The 19,855-nt window shown below is 37.2% G+C and overlaps 1 protein-coding gene across 1 annotated transcript in view; it reads left to right on the top strand.

The window, feature by feature from the left end:
• The window catches only part of LOC126279125 (cadherin-99C), a 637,420-nt gene that overhangs the window by 515,411 nt on the left and 102,154 nt on the right, over positions 1 to 19,855 (top strand). The window contains exons 8-11 of the mRNA XM_049979608.1: positions 4,030 to 4,248; positions 4,337 to 4,531; positions 5,447 to 5,584; positions 11,265 to 11,420. Coding sequence (XP_049835565.1) covers positions 4,030 to 4,248; positions 4,337 to 4,531; positions 5,447 to 5,584; positions 11,265 to 11,420 — 708 coding nt within the window. The remainder of the gene's footprint in view (positions 1 to 4,029; positions 4,249 to 4,336; positions 4,532 to 5,446; positions 5,585 to 11,264; positions 11,421 to 19,855) is intronic.

Raw genomic sequence — 19,855 nt, 5'->3', positions numbered from 1 at the left:
TTAGTAGAAAATTGTACGCATAAGCAGATATACAGCTATTTTAAAACCAACAATATTTTAAATGAACAACAGTTTGGCCTCAGGTCACACATATCAACTGTAAAAGCAGTAGAAGCTTTGGTAAGCAATGTTTATGAAGGGTATGAAAAAAGTGTATCAATGTCTGGGAACACTTATTGACCTAAGTAAAGCTTTTGAGTCAGTGTCACATGACATATTCATCAAAAAGTTAAAATACTATGGCATTGAATATGACACAGATCTTATCTAAGCAAAGGGTTACAACTTGTATATGCAAATAGGCAGAGGTCAGAAATACTCCCTATAGAAAGAGGAATACCCCAAGCCTCTGTTCTTGGACCTTTTCTGTTCATTGTCTATGTTAATGACTTCTCGAATTACCGAATTACATACCATGTAAGAGCATACTATATGCTGACGATATGACATTAATAAGTACAGAACTTACAGAGTGTGCTGGACAAAAATAGAGAAATGATGCAAATGGCTAATTACTGGTGTCAGGCTAACCAGCTGTGCATAAATCAAACAAAAACAGAAGAAATAATATTTAATCCCAAAGTAACAAAAAATGAAAACAAAACAGTGAAATTACTTGGCTAATCATAGACCAAGAGTTCTCATGGGAAGGGCACACCAATTATCTATGTAGTAAACTAGCACGAGTACTTTTCTTATTGTATAAATTAAGAAACAGTGTGAGCAAGCAATTGCTACTCCACTCGTACTATGCTTTTTTTCATTCCAAACTGCAATATGGAATATTGCTTTGGGGTAACTCCCCAGGGGCTGAATGTATTTTCAGATAGCAGAAGAAAGCAATCAGGTGCATGTAGGGGTTAGCACCCAGAGAGTCTTGCAGAAATTATTATAAATCTCTTGGCATAATGACAGTGCCAAGCATGTACATATATAACTGTCTAATATATGCCAGATAAAATCTGAAAAACTGAACATGAGATGCGATGTGCATGCACTCAGTACAAGAAATAGTCACCTGCTGGACTTGCCTTCCACAAGACTTGCTGTAGTCCACAATAACTATAAGTATTTAAGCATAAAATTTTTCAATAAGTTACCATGCTCAGCTTGTACAGTACCACTAAATAAATATAAGAATACATTACAAACCTGGCTAAAAAGCAACGAATTCTATACAACTGAAGAATTCTTAGAAACTAATCATCAAAATATATGTTTTACCTAAGTTAGGAAGAAAATATTTGATATTATATAAGCTAGTTATTTACTGTGATTCTTTTCTTATGTGTGTATTTAATTACTGTATAAAACATTGTTTTACATAATGCTGAAGAAAAGGTCTTTAGTTCCTTTTCTCCCCTTTCTGTAGCTATCTGAATATCGTACTGAAAGTAAAACCCTCTGTAAACTTTGATGAAGCCAATTGTATGAAAAATACTGAAAGGCTAATAAAAATATTCTATTCTATTCTATTCTAATAAGCTACCACAAGAACTCAAAAATCTTAGCAGTAGCCCAAACTCTTTTAAGTCTAAACTGAAGAATTTCCTCATGGCTCACTCCTTTTATTCTGTCAAGGAGCTCCTGGAAGATCTAAAAAATTAAGTAAATTCCAGTGTTACATTGTTGATTTTCTTTATTTAAACTTACTTGTCACCTGAATATGTTTTTTTTATATTTCATTTTATCTCTTTCTAACATCGTGTTATAATTTCATGAATTGACTTGTTCCATGACCATGGAGACTTCTCCTTAATTTGGCCCCACGGAACAATAAATAAATAAATAAAAATAAAAATACAAGTCTTAGAAGCTTGTAATGGAAATTTCTGTAAACCTTGTGTATTGTTGTTCATCTGTGTAATCAAACTATCACCGTGTCAGTGTTGTACTAAACAAGGCTTTTTACCTCCCTCTTAAGGGCCACAGGTTACCCAAGAGTCTACATCCACATTTATATCTACATCTAGATATGTACTCTTCAAGCCACTGTATGAGATATGGCAGAGGGTACCATGTACCGCTACTAGTCCTTTCCAGTTCTGCTCACAAATGGAGGAAGAAAATAAGATAGTCTATATGCCTCTGTACAGGGCCAAATTTCTTTTACCTTGTCTTCATGGTCCTCATGCGAAATGTGTGTTGGTAGCAGTAAATCATTCTGAAGTTAGCTGCAAATACCTGTTCTCTAAATTTTCTCACCAGGGATTCCCATTTTCATTCACAAACCATCTCGTACCACTCAGGTGTTGACTGAATAGACTAGTAACAAATCTAGCATCACGCTTCTGAATTGCTTTGATGTCTACCTGTAAATCAAACTGGTGAGGATCCCAAACACTTGAACAAGACTCAGAAATGGGTTGCACAAGTTTCCTATTAGTTCAGTGAATGAGTGCTCAAATGAGGGGTATAGAGAGCTTGGAATGTATGAGATTTTTGACTTTATCTTTATTAGGAATAGATACAGTGTAAAAATACTTAGTCCCTTCCCATGGGATGTGAGCCGAAGGGGGGAGAGGGCTGGAAAAGTACACTCAGTTTCGAAGTTCCTCTATAAGTAAGTATGTTGAGAGCTTAGAAGTTCTATAACTTTTGACTGGTTGAAGATGAAGTAGGAAATGTCTGTATGAAGTTAAAGGAAATGAAATGCTCTACAAGTTCATTTCAGACAATTTTTCTGGGTAATGTTCATGGGAGGCACTAGAAACAAATGTTTGACAAAAAGAGTAAGGTAAAATGATTTTTTGAAAGACATTGATTTTCAATAAAACGTATCTCGAAAAGTGTTGGAAATTTGACAAATACATATACAGAAATTTTATAGGGAATTTAATTAGTTACCAATTTTGTTTGGAACATTTCTGAGTTATAAGACAAAAACCAAAAAATTAAAAATGGGAACTTTGCTCCCCCCTTCCACCTTCGGTTCACCTTCAAGGGGTGCAGACTTTTAGGACGTTTACCTCCTAATTATTTCAAATAAAGTCCTAGAGTAAAAAATTCTCTCATATTTCATGCACTGTACAATACCTCAATTGACTAGACTATATATGTTAACTCCTTGTAGAAGAGCTAGACTTTCCCAAAGCCCTCCCAATAAACACAGTCTTACATATAATGTCTGTGCCATATCAATTAAAGTAAGTCCATCTGATGATGAAGATGTAATACTTCAAAAAACATTGTCCAAACTACATTGTAAAAAGTGTGACTGATTTCAGCAATTTGTAATTTCAAGTGATATTCATAATGGTCACAATTGAGCTTAATCCAAAACAATTGGCTTTAAGGACTACTGTAATACTTCAAAAATCAGGTTTTCATTTCGTATATGAACATTTTTGTATTCCTTGTTTAATAATAATCAAGGTTGTTTTTGCTTTATTCTTGGGGTATTTACTTTGTTGTTCCTTATTTTTGTGTTTAATTTTTGTTACTAATGGACTGGAGGATTTTATGTTCATGAAAATGGTGTTAATGGACCTCATACTCTAAACAGCAGCATGTTATCCACATTAAGTAGAACTCTTTCTCCTGAACACAAGGTTACAAGGGGTTTATTGAAGAGAGGAACTCACTATGGTACTCACAATAGTTTTAAGTGAAAAGTGTCAAGTTAGTTACTTTAAACTGAATGTAAATTTTCATTTTAGTTTTGGTACAGGTATTACGGAGCAACCAAGAAATGCTCAGTCATTTAAGTTAGTACCTGTATTATTCAGAATGTAATAGATATACATAATGTGCCGACTTGGTATTAATATTTATCAGAAGTTTTGTTTAAACTGTGCTATTTCATCTATGAAAGAATTCGTTATTATTAATTTTAGTAATAATATGAAAGTAATTTTTGAACTTCTTTTTGTCTTCATTTCCCCCATTCATACTTATGAAATTCATTCTTTCTCTCTCTTGTATTTGACAGTTCATTTACATTTATTTGCAGTGTTAGAGGTGTTTTATGTCTCAAAACAGCTATCTGTGTCCCTTGTTGGTATCCCAGAAACTTTTGTTCTTTTCTAGGTTTCAAGTGGAATCTTGGCTGGCATTCTCAACATATCCCCAGAAAAGATTCAAGCTGTTGACATGGATTCCATAAATTCTCCTATTCATTATAGTTTTCTGAGTGGAATGCCATCATCCTACAAGGATTATTTTGAAATAAACCCTCAGACAGGAGCTGTAAGGCAGATACAGCCTGTTGATACATCTGTTGCTAAAAAATTTGAGATAATTATAAAGGTAAGGTATAATTTAGAAATTACAATTACAATAAAAGATATATACTTCCAAGTAAGTTATTGAAAGTGTTATTGTCTTGTTCCATTAGGCAGAAGAAGAATCTGAACAACGCAGATTTGCAACTGCAAAACTGTTCATCACAGTCAAGCCAGTGGACAGCAATCCACCAAAAATCCAGGTCTCTGCAGCTGATGGATTTGTGGATGAAAATGCACCAATTGGAACTAAAGTTATTGATGCCAGTGGGAACCCAATTAAGCTTACAGTAACTGATGCTGATCTTGTACGTACTTTTGTCACAGAATTTGTAGCAATATGGTAAGGAAAGTTCGGGTAAAATGTAAATGGTTTTCAGATGAGATTTTTACTCTGAAGCGGAGTGTGCGCTGGTATGAAACTTCCTGTCAGATTAAAACTGTGTGCCAGACCAAGACTCAGACAAAGGCTCGACGCAAAGGTCCCAAGTTCAGAACTCAGTCCGGCAGACAGATTTAATCTGCCAGGAAGTTTCAAAATGTAAATACTTAGTAGTAATGGAGACCACTCACTGAATAGTGGAAGTGTTGAGTTGTTGACAAGCACTTGAAAAAGAAAGTGAAAGATTTTTAGATTTTGGATAAATCCATTAATGAGCATGCACATCCGAGCACATATGCCCTCCTCCCCTCCTCCACTCACACACACACACACACACACACACACACACACACACACAAACTGCCTGCACAGCTACATTGTGCTGTCTGACTGTGTGTTCAGCCAGCTCAATGTAGTTGTGCAGGCAGTTTGTGTGTGTGTGTGTGTGTGTGTGTGTGTGTGTGTGTGTGTGTGTGTGGGTGTGTGTGGGTGGGCGGGTGGGTAGGCACGCTCGCTTGTGTATGTGTACTTGAGCTCATTATTTCCTCCATAACCTGGCAAGCCTTTCTCTATTTCTTTTTCTTTTCTTTTTTCCCTTTTTGTGCATCTGTTGATGACTCAAGGCTCCTGCTGTTTCGTCAGTGGTCTCTTTTACTCTGCAAGTATAAACTTTGAAAATGCTGTAATACAGTGCTCACAAAACTGAAAGGACAGAAGTGTTAATGCTTTATGTGAAAGTGGTTTTTCTCCTAGTTGCTGTGGAATCTTGGAAGTTAATTTTGAAATGCTTAAGTTTATATGTACATATCCTACCCATTTTCAAGATTAATGATTGTTGCAGGGCCTTGATGATCCAAAACCAGCATATGCATTCGAACTGACAACAAACTTCTTTAAAGTTGACAACAGTGGCATACTGGTAGTCAATGAAGAAACACTTGACAGGGATCCGCCGAGCCCGGGGAAGTTCAGATTTCAGGTATGTGAATGAACCTGTAAAGCTGTTCTCATGCACTGACTGACGGGCACAGAGATTTGAGGAAGCAACCTTCAACCAGCACATCAGCTGCAACACAGTGAGGAATAGTGTGGACAAGTAGGTCTTGCCTCCCTTGTGCATTGCATGTATGCTCTGTGCAATGCAGTGAGCATATGTCCTCTCTGTGGATAGTTTAATATTTTTCCCAAGGAGTTGTAGATAGTGCCTACAACAACCCAGGAACTATTTACTCAGCTAGAACCCAGCAGACTAAACTCAGAAATGATATTTAATAATGACTAGTACAGTGGTAATGTGCACTGAATTGATTTGTTGCTAAAGTAGATATTGAACCCCCACCCCACCCACTTATTAGTTAATCAGTTTCTGTAGCTGAATGGTCGTGTGATGGCTGCCATGCAAAGTATTCGAGTTGAGTTCCTGGTACTGCCAAGGATTTTTCCTTCATGGGAGGAGTGGTGTAGGGCGCACTCAGCTGTAGATGATGTTAACTGAAGAGCCAGTCAATTCAGAAGTAGGACCTCCATGGTTCAAAAAGTATGCAAAACAGCCTGGAGAGTGGTTTGAATGCAAAAAGTTAACCTATAAATCTAAACTCAAATGTATTCTTCATTAGCATGCTTATTGCAAACAGTGTCATTTTCATCCCACCAAACAGGATAATTTCTTCCAATAAGTTTGCCCAAAATTGCAAGTTATCGTTATCGTAGTTGTAAGTATTCCATATACACTATAAAGATCTCTCCCTCAGGAAATTTCTCCAAATCTAAATTATTATTAAATTTTCTTCCCTGTTTAGAACCCTCCTCAAGTGACCAGTAAACCATTTGTAGCAATAGGCAGAAATGTATATCCTTAGTTGTTCCAAGAACTCAATAGAATCATCATAATCCTGCATCACAGAACTGTTCATATAAATATTAATTAATCTCCACAAAGCAACATATCTTCAATCTCATCATCATTAACAACATCATCACTCTCGGCTTCATTGTTCACTGACAAACTTTCTTGTGCTCTAGTGCATCATCAGTCTCAGCCATTAGCACTTCAGTACTAACTGAATCATTCCATTCCAGTGACATCTTGCAGTAACTCATCACTACACTGAATATCACAGCTACCATCTTCACTTTATCATTCCTTTGAGTACTATTTGCAGCCTAACCATAAAATTTTGTTCAGTGACATCCTCTTACTCAGTGCTTATCATAGATTGAGTGTTATTCCTTCTCATATTGACACTTATCAAAGCACATGTGCTGACAATTTTCTCTTGTATATCATGTAAATAATGAATATTCACCGAATACGGCATATCAATGTAACATATCATTGACATGTAAACATCGTTCGACGGTTTCAAAATACAACACTACTATGAACGGTAAGACTGGTATCGTCGAATCAAGCGAATGTGAATGATGTGTTCCTCTGAAGAACAAGTTGATATGCTTCTCATTTACAGAGTGCCATGAAATTCAGTGAGAGCTAGAGACTTATTGCAGCACTCACTATGGTCTCACTTTGAACACCTTCTGTAAATGGATGTTCACTCCACCATTGTGACCTTCGTTGACCTTCAAAGACCTTACTGTTACATATCATTGGATTTGTCTTGATAGCCACTATCAGAAAATAAGTACCAAACTATAGCATCCCATTTAGAAAAACAAAGTTGACCTTCATATCCTGAAGTGACCTCACCTAGCAACAAAAAACGAACATCATTTTATGGCCTTGTTGTCCCATGCAACTTTTGTCCCACCAACTTTTCAGCTCCTATCATTCTTTTGGAGTTATTCTTGGTGGCAGTAGTTAATGACGCTCAATGTATACAAACTGATAAAGATGATCAGAGTGTCTCAGATCAATAAAGGAGAAAAAGGACCCACTCACAATATTGGAAACATACTAAATATCATATACATGTGAAAAAGTCTGTTGGAATGCACAGATGATCCATCAGTACAATACTATTTGAACATAAACAGTGTTGATGGTGGAGATAGGTGGAGAAATAAACCATGGCACAGCACATGCTGTGTGAGAGTGACCATATAATAAAATTTACTGACATGCAGATTCACCCATCCCTTTTTGCAAGGAAGCCATTGAAATTCAGAAACACGTCAATAGTTTTGACAAATAAGAAGCAGCCTCAAGACAAATAATTACTGGAATCCCGTACTGCAGCAGTCAACTGTTGCATATAACATGGGGAGAATCATAGTGGTAATCTTACTTCCAGAAATAGAGGGTGGATCTTTGACAACACTAGCCACTTGCACTAGCCAAATGTCAGAAAAATCATTAAACAAATGCCCACCCAAGACTTTGAGATGAAAAACAACAGGCAATAAGTTACCATAATTCTCTGCCCTATGATCACCTAAAAGTTCTTGCAGGCACTTATGAAAGGCAACCATTCCACTCTTTCAAGATCACTTGACAAATCAAGAATATCTTCATCAAAAATTGATTCCCTAATGTTCAAACCTACAAATGTTCCTATCTTTATTTTTCATTCTCTGATTCTTAGAAACTTCTTTTCAAGCACAAAATCCTTGTGAAGTTTTCTCCAAGGTTTTCACTAAATTTTTGACAAGAGGCAGTTTAATGTGAAGAGGAGGTAGTTACACATTTTTGGGGTCAATAAGAATGTTCATTATGATCTTATGCATGGATAGCAATTCATTCTGAGTAGGCCATTTTCTCCCATAATAGAGTTTTTTTTTTCTGTCTCTGCTGTCACACTTGCATAGAAGGTAGCAGTGCTTCATATATACAAGCAACACATGAGGAAGTGCTGCAATTACTTTGAAACCTCCAAATGTATACCATATGTATTTCTCATACTGGATAAGTATATCTCCTTCAGATTAGCTCTACAAGCAATCAGAACAGAAGAAAATTTTACGCATTATGAGAAACCCTGCTTTGAGTCTAACTTTGCTGGAATCTACAAAAGAAATACCACCTTATGTACACCAAAGTCATGGGTGAGTGCCTCCATTATGGTCACACTATGTTAACAAAAAAAAAGTGTCATCTTCCTTGGAGAAATACTGAGTAAAAACAGCATGGTGGTTATGATAAACATTTCAGAAGAGAAAATTCTAGCCTTTTAATCATGACAGCCTATTGATTTGACAAATTTAAATTATGAATTATCTCATTAGGGCCCCTTGAGATAAAGTGTGGCTCATTTGATTTGCAGTTGCTTCGTAATGTTGGATCGGCCTGCATATCTCCTTTCCTGTGTTCTGTGAGTTCATCACTATATTTGTCACCACTCACTGTCACATTCTCAGGAGGTAATGATATTGAAAATTCTCCACTGTGACGAACAGCCCTAAGAACAAATGGTTAGCTAGGATGTTGCTGAGTTTTCCTTGTTCTTGACATCATTCAATCTATCTTTGCCAAAGTAAAATAACAGCTGGTTGTGGTCCATTGACTCCTTCAAAATCGGCCAACTGGAATGGACATGTGATACACTGTTTTTAATTACCCCGTTAGGAGTGTAGCCAATGACAAACAGCATACGTAGGGCATGAGAAAGGGGAGGGGGGGGGGGCAGGACAACTCTTGTCCTGGTTGCCAAGATTTCTCTACAAGAGTATTAAATTTCCGTTTTGACACTCCACAAATACAACAAAAAATGTTATATTTATGTGGATTAATCTTAGCATGCTTTCTTCTGATTTAGCACAAACCATAAACTTTCACACATTTGGAACAACAAAATCATGTAAGACAGTTGTCACAATGCTGAAATGCAGTTTGATTCTGTGTGTTTGAAGATGAGTCATTCACAATGCTGCCAAACCATCTTTATTTCCTGGAGTTAAATTTCTGAATTTTTCATAAGCTTAGAACTTTTCCTGTTGGTGGCATATAGACTGTCAGAAGTGCTACCTTGTATATTTCAAAGTCTGTTAGTGAAGTATGACACTGAAGCAGATGGTCTCTGCAGTATACACTAAGGTCTTTGGCCTTGGACTTTAGTCCACTTTTTGTGTGTATTGTTACTCTCATTTTCCTTTACTTTATACCTACAGTAATACATAGCACATCTGTAGAAGTACCTTTAAGTCTGTCATACCATGTGTTAAAAAAAAGCAGCTCTGTTTTCGCATTGTACAAGCTTTTTATGTTTTGATGAAAAAGTCCAAATATATTATGGCTGTTGAATTTTGTACTGTCCAAGTTAACATTATTTGTAATTCTGTTTATTATTTCAACTGTGCTTATGGTGATCTGGCAGCTCTGTATTTTATAAACATTTACCATAAAAAAGACCTAGTGAAAATATTGGGAACCACAGGGATTGAATAGATACTGTTCTTGTTACACTGGATGGTTCTGAAAATTAATTGTTCAAGTAACCTTTTACAGAAACATTAATGTTCAGATGTAGACAACACCACATGTGGTATGACCTTGTGAGAAGTGATGTGTGGTAGTTTTCAATAATCATAGTAATAACAATAATAATAATAATTGCAGTTGTAACCATCTACACAGATTCATCTAAAATATCCACAGTAACCTTGAATGAAAATCATTTGAGTAAAAATACAATTTTTACATATGTTTTTATGTTACTACATATGCGTATATCGTGTAAATAATATTTGAGATATACATATAAAAAAATGTTATTGTATGTGAAGTTTTACTGGATTGTGTTCTTTAGTAATGCAGTGTGTATCATGTTTTTCAGTAAGAAATGAGAGTTTAGTAATGACAAGTTATATTAACATGCCACAAGAAAACTGAGCCCAATAGCCAAAAACTGATCTCATTTTCAAATTCAGCACCCATGACTTAGCAAAGAACACCATTCAATTCTTTTTAGCAAATATGTTGTTGATCAGTGTAATTAGAAAGCTAGGACATCAATGGAAATTTCATTAAGTGAAAACTAGAATTGTAGATGTATAGGCTCCTGCTGATAGTCAGTTAACATGTAAGTTTTCTAAGCATAAAACTGTGTCAGGTTGTAAAATAACTATTGCCGAGTTAGTTACTTTACAGTATGACACAGTTCTGCACCCAGAAAACTTTTGTACTGGATTTCTTCAGCACTTCTGATATTTGCACTTTGTGTGTTTAAATAAGTAAATAATGATCTTGAGTGTCTTGAAAAGTATAGTTGCTGCTCATGATATAGGGGAGATGCACAAAAAAAGACTATCGGGAAGTGAGCTTTCAGCCAACAAGACCTTTGTCAAAAATGGACAACACACACACACACACACACATATATATATATATATATATATATATATATATATATATATATATATATATATATATATATGTGTGTGACCATAGTCTCTGGCAGCTGAAGCCAGACCAGCTGCCAGAGACTGTTGTCATGTCTGTGTGACTGGCATTTGTGTGTGTGTGTGTGTGTGTGTGTGTGTGTGTGTGTGTGTGTGTGTGTGTGTGTGTTGTCTATTTTCAGCAAAGGCCTTGTTGGCCTTTTTTTGTTGTGCCTATCTGGGATTCAGCATCTCTGCTATTGGTGAGTAGAACTATCCTTTTCATAATATTGTCACATTCCATCCTGGATTTTCCACTGTTTGATATTGAATGTTATTGATACATTTAGAGCATACAAATAACTTAAAGTGGAACTATGTTACAGGTTGTTGCTCGGGAGATGACCGGAGGTAATGGTGCTGCTAGTCCCCCACTCACCCTCACCGTCACCTTGAACGATGTGAATGACAATGCGCCACGGCTGCCAGCGATAGCTCCTATCACCATACAGGCTGGAGAAGGGAAGCGCCTTGTGTATACTGTAGGTTGCAATGGGTTTTTATCAGTATCCATTCTTCTCAGATTTTATAATCATAATTATGAATTATACAGTGACATGTAGGCTCTAAATGACAATTTAACACAATGTTTGTATACCATCCAAGACTACTTAGTATCTTAGGTCATGAAGTGATATGTTTGTTAAAACTCAAAGAAATAGTATCAGTGGCAGTTGAGAGATTTATACCGAATAAATTAATAAGCGATAAAACTGATCTTCCATGGTACACAAAAGAGGTTAGAAAACTGTTGCAGAAGCAATGAAAAAAAATCTTACAAAGCAAGCAAACTCTCCAAGACTGGCAATGTTTCACAGGAGCTTCAAATCTGAAATGGAATTGGGAGTGTGAGATGCTTTCAATAGCTTTTACTGTGAAACTCCATCTGGAAACCTGGTAGAAAATCCCAAGACACCAGTTACAAGATGCAATCAATATTCTCACTGTGCAATAACAATGGTAATGTTACCAATGAAAGTGCCACTTAAGTTCTGTGGTTACAGTTTTCTGAAATTCCTTCACCAAAGAAATTGAAGTAAATAATACAGAATTCAAATCAAGAGCAGCTGCAAACATGAGAAACTTAGAAGTTGATATCCCCAGTGTAGTGAAGTAACTTAAATCATTTAATAAAGGCAACTCTTTCAGGACAGACTTTACACCAGTTAGGTCTCTTTCAGAATTTGCGGATATAACAGCTCCATACTTAGCAACCATATACAACTGCTTACTCGATGAAGATCTGTACCTAAAGACTGAAAGTCGCACAGTTCACACCAATACTAAAGATAGGAAATAGGAGTTACCCACTGAATTACAGACCCATATCACTGATGTTGATTTGCAGTAGGATTTTGGAACATATACTGTGTTTGAACGTTATGAATTACCTCAAAGAAAATGATCTGTTGGTACATAATCAGCACATATTCAGAAAATACTGTTCTTGTGAAACAAAACTGCTGTGTCATCTGACGGGACACAGCCAGGGCAAAAGCATGACAGGTGCAAATATGCGAACTGCTGTCACTGCCAAAGAGACTCGCCACTTGTGCAAGATACACCAATGCTACTGGTGTCACTGAGAATGGAGTTATCGACTTCGCCCCAGCCAATGGGCAGCTGAGTACAGTCTGCCAGTGACCGGACAACAAAAGACAGAAGCATACTTGGAAAATAGAAGAGCAGCTCTAGATCATCATCGGCTGACTTAAGACAGGGAACGTCATTTAGTGAACTCTTAGAAGTAAACAGACAATTGTAATTGCATTTGCTATGTCCTGTGAAGTTTACCTATGATTATTTGCACTTAGTCATTGAGGACCTTTTTTGTGTTATATTGCAAGCAGTGTTGCAGTCACAAAGATAAGTCACAATGATAAGTAAACCTTTTAACTCATTTGTATAACTTTGTTACTAATTTGTTGGAGTGTTGTAGAACCTTTATTCTCCTATCCTGTTACCAGACATTGGGATCTAGCTGTGTAATAGTGGCAAGGGGAAATTGTTTTAGCATTGTACTGCACCAGAGGCCATTTCATGAACTCACCAACTCTGCCTCCACAGCAGTGGTGATGAGGCCTTTACACACCTGGTGATGAGGGTTTGCAAAAACTTTTTGTGCGTCTTCATGTTTTTGCCGCGTGAAGACTGCTCCATAAAAGTTTGGCCATCCAGCTGCATAAATTCAGCTTCTTCTAATATTTCGGCTGAATATCATCCTTCTATCTTCAGAATGAGCTAAGGTAACTAACGCTCCAGCTTCCCTGCCATATGTGGGAAACCTTTCATCAAAAATAGGACAGATCCTCAGTAAACACAAAGTGAAAGTGATTTTTCGCCCTCCACCAAAGACTACAGCACTCCTGGGTTCTGTTAAAGATGATTTGGTGCTTCAGAAGCCTGGGGAATGTGGCCATTCATACATCAGACAGATGACACGTACAGTCGAGGAGAGATGCACTGCAGGTACACCCGTCTCATACAACCTAATACAGGGTGTTTCAAAAATGACCGGTATATTTGAAATGGCAATACAAACTAAACGAGCAGCGATAGAAATACAGCGTTTGTTGCAATATGCTTGGGACAACAGTATATTTTCAGGCAGACAAACTTTCGAAAGTAAAGTAGTTACAATTGTCAACAACAGATGGCGCTGCGGTCTGGGAAACTCTATAGTACGATATTTTCCACATATCCACCATGCGTAGCAATAATATGGCGTAGTCTCTGAATGAAATTACCCAAAACCTTTGACAACGTGTCTGGTGGAATGGCTTCACATGCAGATGAGATGTACTGCTTCAGCTGTTCAATTGTTTCTGGATTCTGGCGGTACACCTGGTCTTTCAAGTGTCGCCACAGAAAGAAGTCACAGGGGTTCATGTCTGCCAAATAGGGAGGCCAATCCACACCGCCTCCTGTATGTTTCGGATAGCCCAAAGCAATCACACGATCATCGAAATATTCATTCAGGAAATTAAAGACGTCGGCCTTGCGATGTGGCCGGGCACCATTTTGCATAAACCAAGAGGTGTTCGCAGTGTCGTCTAAGGCAGTTTGTACCACCACAAATTCACAAAGAATGACCAGATAGCGTGATGAAGTAATCATTTCGGATCTGAAACATGGGCCAATGATTCCTTTGGAAGAAATGGCGGCCCAGACCAGTACTTTTTGAGGATGCAGGGACGATGGGACTGCAACATGGGACTTTTCAGTTCCCCATATGTGCCAGTTCTGTTTATTGACGAAGCCATCCAGGTAAAAATAAGCTTCGTCAGTAAACCAAATGCTGCCCACATGCATATCGCCGTCATCAATCCTGTGCACTATATCGTTAGCGAATGTCTCTCGTGCAGCAATGGTAGCGGTGCTGAGGGGTTGCCGCGTTTGAATTTTGTATGGATAGAGGTGTAAACTCTGGCGCATGAGATGATACGTGGACTTTGGCGTCATTTGGACCGCAGCTGCAACATGGCGAACGGAAACCCGAGGCCGCTGTTGGACCACCTGCTGCACTAGCTGCGCGTTGCCCTCTGTGGTTGCCGTACACGGTTGCCCTACCTTTCCAGCACGTTCATCCATCACGTTCATCCGTCACGTTCCCAGTCCGTTGAAATTTTTCAAACAGATCCTTTATTGTATCGCTTTTCGGTCCTTTGGTTACATTAAACCTCCGTTGAAAACTTTGTCTTGTTGCAACAATACTGTGTTCTAGGCGGTGGAATTCCAACACCAGAAAAATCCTCATTTCTAAGGAATAATCCATGTTGTCCACAGCACACTTGCACGTTGTGAACAGCACACGCTTACAGCACAAAGACGATGTACAGAATGGCGCACCCACAGACTGCGTTGTCTTCTATATCTTTCACATCACTTGCAGTGCCATCTGTTTTTGAAAATTGTAACTACTGTAATTTCGAAAGTTTGTCCGCCTGAAAATGTACTGTTGTCCCAAGCATATTGCAACAAACAGTGTATTTCTGTCGCTGCTCGTTTAGTTTTTATTGCCGTTTCAAATATACCGGTCATTTTTGAAACACCCTGTAAATCTGTGGAGCGGAGCACTGTATTGGCACTGGGCACTCTACGGTGTACAATAATGTCAAAATTTTAGCCTCGAGTTCATCTTTCTGGGACTCATTAGTGAAAGAAGCAATTGAAATTCAGTTGGTGATGAGTTTAATTAATAGAGAGAGCAGCTTCAGCTTGGAATCTAGGAATTTCTGTAATTAAATCACAACGATCTCACAATGGTGCAGCTCTCTGTGACACATCGATATCACCATGTAGATCGAATGCGCAGCCATAGATTTAATTTACAAGCATATGTTACACCTCTTTGCCACCTATCGATGTCTCTGGTGCCTTGTGTATCTTTGGTCATATACACAGTGGTTTGGTCCTCGAGTTTAAAAGGACAGAGAAAGTGCTGGAGCGTTAGTCACCATGGCTTACTCTGAAGATGGATGGATGGTATTCAACCAAAATGTTAGAAGAAGAAGCTGAATTTATGTGGCTGCACACCTGAAATTTTATGGAATTTTATGCTCTTTATTTGCAGAAAATAATGAGTTCTATTGACAGGGGATGTCATATGGATTCTATATTTCTGGATTTTCAGAATGCTTTCGAATAATTCCTGACAAGCAGTTTCCAATCAAACTGCTTGTTTATGGAGTCTCAGTTGTGCAACTGGGTTCATGATTTCCTGTCAGAAAGGTCACTCTTCATAGTACGTGATGCAAAGTGATTGAGTAAAACAGAAGTGATATCTGGCATTCCCAATGGAAGTGTTATATGCTCTCTGCTGTCCTTACTCTGCAGGGTGTTCACAAATGCAGTGCCCAAATTAACAGAGATGATGATATTGGAAAAACATATTGTTAGAGTAAAGATTATCCAGGAGGTTATTGTGTGTGATTGAGGATAAAATGGAGTTAAATGTTTTCCATTCTGTTCTTGTTCTGATAACTATTACATCACAATAAATATTCAAAATGAGCACCATTAACCTCTGTGCTGGAAAATGCATGGCATGTTCTGTATTTGTGTAGGTACAGAAAGAATTCTTGCAACCAATTCTACCTATGAGTCAACTCAGCTTACATGTAGCCCCAGAGAACAAAGTTGAATATGGTGAGATGGTAGAGCACTTGCCCGTGAAAGGCAGATGTCTCGAGCTCGAGTTTCAGTGCGGCACACAGTTTTATTCTGCCAGGAAGTTTCATATCAGCACACAATCCGCTTCAGAGTGAAAATCTTATTCTCGAAACATCCCCCAGACTGTGGCTAAGGCATGTCTCCACAATATCCTTCCTTTCAGGAGTGCTAGTTCTGCAAGGTTCACAAGAGAGCTTTTGTAAAGTTTGGAAGGTAGGAGTCGAGGTACTGGCAGAAGTAAAGCTGTGAGGATGGGGCGTGAGTCGTGCTTGAGTAGCTCAGATGGTAGAGCACTTGCCCACTAAAGGCAAAGGTCTTGAGTTCGAGTTTCGGTCCAGCATACAGTTTTAATCTGCCATGCAAATTGTATTTCCTGACAGCTTGATTGTCAAAAAATCCAGTTACACAACAATAACTTGTCGTATATAATTACTTATGGATATGACCCTCATTTACAGAATCTCCTTGGTGACGAACTCAGGGAAAGTGGATTCTTTTGTGTCATAAGATGAGAGTTTAAACAAAATTGTCCAATAGGAATACATGAATTTGGTTGTTTGCCTCTAAGGTGAACAAAATCTGTCTGTATCTACAAGATATTCAACATCTGTGTTTTTGAATTCTGCCACATCTTCCATTTACAGTCATTTTTCCTGTAGTTCTGAATGGTTTAAATATGTCACGCAAGAGTAGAATTCAAATTTCAATGAATGGACCAAATGTGAATTTTAAGATGTTGCATGATTTGCAAGCATTTATAATCAGTGAAGAAGATAGTCAACCACAAATGTTTCATTGTAGCATTTGCTGACATCATGTAGCATGGAGCTTTGAAAACTGATCATAATAAAAGTGACTGAGTGTTCATGAATTTCTTGGGTGATCTGGTACACATCTGTTGATTTTATTACCATGAATTATTGTATAAACATTGTATTGTACATTTAATTTCCTTCACATTTTATACAGGGTATTGGAGAGGATTGGAATTTTTAATCTTGTATGCCAATTTCATGTGTTTTTGCACACATTTTGAGGCATTTTAACATTTTACTCGATTCTGCATTTTCGTCAATTTTGCATTTTTTAAGTGTAGACCACACGGAAACATAAAATAGGATTTCACTGTACATGGAAACAATAGCCTTATTTTCAGAAATGAGTGCACATGTATTTTGCAAAGTCTGTCTCTAAAAATTGCTGAGAAGAGTCCTTTGAAATTAAAGATAGTCAGAGGTGACTCATGTTTATCACTCATAAAGTTATACAGAGCTCCATTTGGAGAAATTCTTCAGTGACAATTTGCAATGTAGGAATTTGTATCAAAAAACATATAACTCCATCAACAGCTGATGTAGTGAAGAGAGAATACTTTAAATTCTGTGAATATTCTGAAAAACAGTTGAAACAATTTGTGCTAAGAACGACAAACTTGATGAATTTTTGGTGAATTTACTGCAAAGTATGAACCATGACTTCATCAAGTTTGTGGAGAAGCTGTTACTCATATATCATGGAAAAGGTGGAGTTGAAAGCAGCTTTTCTGTTAACAAAGAAGTTTTAGATGAAAACTTAGAAGAAGATACAGATGTTGCAGAAAGAAGTGTTCACAATGCAGTACAATTGTTAGGTGGTTCTCTTAATAGTGAGAAACAACTAAATGGGGGCATCACAAAATCAGTGATACTATCTGTGAAGAATGCTTAATCAAAAAGAGTAGAAGCTGTGAAAAAGAAGAAATGTTATGAAAATTAAGTGACCAACCTTAAGAGAAAAACAGTTCAAGAAATAAAAGATTTCAAAAATAAAAAAGAATGATTATAGGAAAGACAAAAGAAGAAGCTGAAGTTTTAGATGTTGAAATTTCAAGTTTAGTAAGGAAAGTTAAACAATGAATCTATTACTGTGAAATTTAACATTTGACATAAATTTTGTACCTTGAAATGTGTTATTGTTACATTCAGCTTTCATTTCAACCAGCTTTCATACTTATAAAAAAGTGTTTTTGTCATTGTACCACACTTAGCTTTGAGAGGTCATGAATGTAACTAAATAGATAATGAAAAGTTATGAAAAGGTGATGAATTAGACTGAAAATTGGTAGATACCCTGTCATAGGATGATAGGAATGAAGCAGCTGTTCATGCACCTCATTCATATTAAACTATGATGAATACTGAGCACAGCAACAATTGCTTGCATGCTTGTCTCTGGATTGTTCTCAAAATGTAACAGCGCTTCTTTCCCATTATTAGGTGTATACATCATCCAAGGTCAGCCTGCATTAGCCCTGCTTACCATGAATGAGCTGGTAATTCCCAGTCGAGTGCAGTTTACAATATATGTGCTATATTGTGGACATCTGTGTGCTGGGAAATGTTTGCAATACATCACTGGGCTTTTTGACAAACGCCTTCAGCCACACTGTAAACAAAGTGCTTGTCTCACAGTTCTCCCTATGTGTTGTGATCCATGTTGAAACTGCAACTGCCATGCAGCCACTAGTACTACCCGCCATTTACTGACTCAGTGTCGAAGAGGATGACAGCACAATGTACTGCATACCTCAAAATAGCATTTAATGTAACAATGTTAAACAAGTGACTTTTATCTGCTCACTCATATGCTATCTAAGCATGCTCAGTGCTCACACAATATGGGCTTCCAGCATACGAGTGCCTTAAAAAATATGTTTGGTTTTTCTTGTGTATCATCCATGTTAGTTTGGGCACTGAATTTTTGTGATGCCCTGTGTGTAAACAGTTTAGGAGACTATCTGAGGATCCCTCTTAGATTGTTTGCAGGTGATGCTGTTGTTCATTCTCTAGTAAATTCATCAGAACAAAATCAATTGCAAAATGATTTAGACGAGATATCTGTGTGGAACAAAAAGTAGCTGCTGAGTCTAAATAAAAAATGTGTGAGGTCATCCACATGAGTAGCAAATGGAAGCCATTAAATTTTGGTTCAAAAGGCTATCAGTTCAATTAAATACTTAGGAATTTCAACTACGAACAACTTAAACCGGAACAATCATATATAAAAAGTCATGGCCAAAGCAAAAAAAAAAAAAAAAAAAAAAAAAAAAAAAAAAAAAAAAAAAAAAAAAAATTATATATATATATATATATATATAAAAAATAAAAAAAAGATGGGGTTTTAATGGAAGAACATGTAGAAGATGCAAAAATTCTACTAGAGAGACTGCATAGGCTGGTTGTTTTATTTCATCTAGTTTCCTCAAGTAATTTAAATAAATGCAGCACTGTCTCAGATTTTCAGAAATGCTGGAAAACGTCTTATTGGCTGGACAGTCTTGTTACTCACCTGCAGACTAAATCTGGATAATTGAGATCAGAGAAAGATGGGGAAGTAGTACATTAAGTCATGTTGAGGAAGTACTCAATAATTCTGGATTATTGTATTCAGTTCTATGGAGTTTGTGGAAAGAGGTACCACCTATTTGTACTCATACATCAAAGAACTGTTTGACAGACAAGAGAATACTGATCAGTATGCATAGTTTCTTTGGTACATAGCATCACAAGCTCACCACTCATTCAATTTATTATATACAGTCAACTTAAATATTGCAGGGATCATGAAGAAAGGCACAAGGCACAGTTTATGATCAAGATTGGTATTATGGGTAGCAAAAAATACTCATAGATGAAGCAGATTTGATTATGGAATATTCATTTGTGAAGTTGTGGGTTACTGTTATGGATCAGCTGCGCTGAAATCA

This window comes from Schistocerca gregaria, chromosome 6 (genome assembly GCF_023897955.1).
Source record: "Schistocerca gregaria isolate iqSchGreg1 chromosome 6, iqSchGreg1.2, whole genome shotgun sequence".
In the NCBI taxonomy this organism is placed as follows: Eukaryota; Metazoa; Arthropoda; class Insecta; order Orthoptera; family Acrididae; genus Schistocerca; species Schistocerca gregaria.
This window is presented reverse-complemented; position numbering and strand designations above follow the sequence as displayed.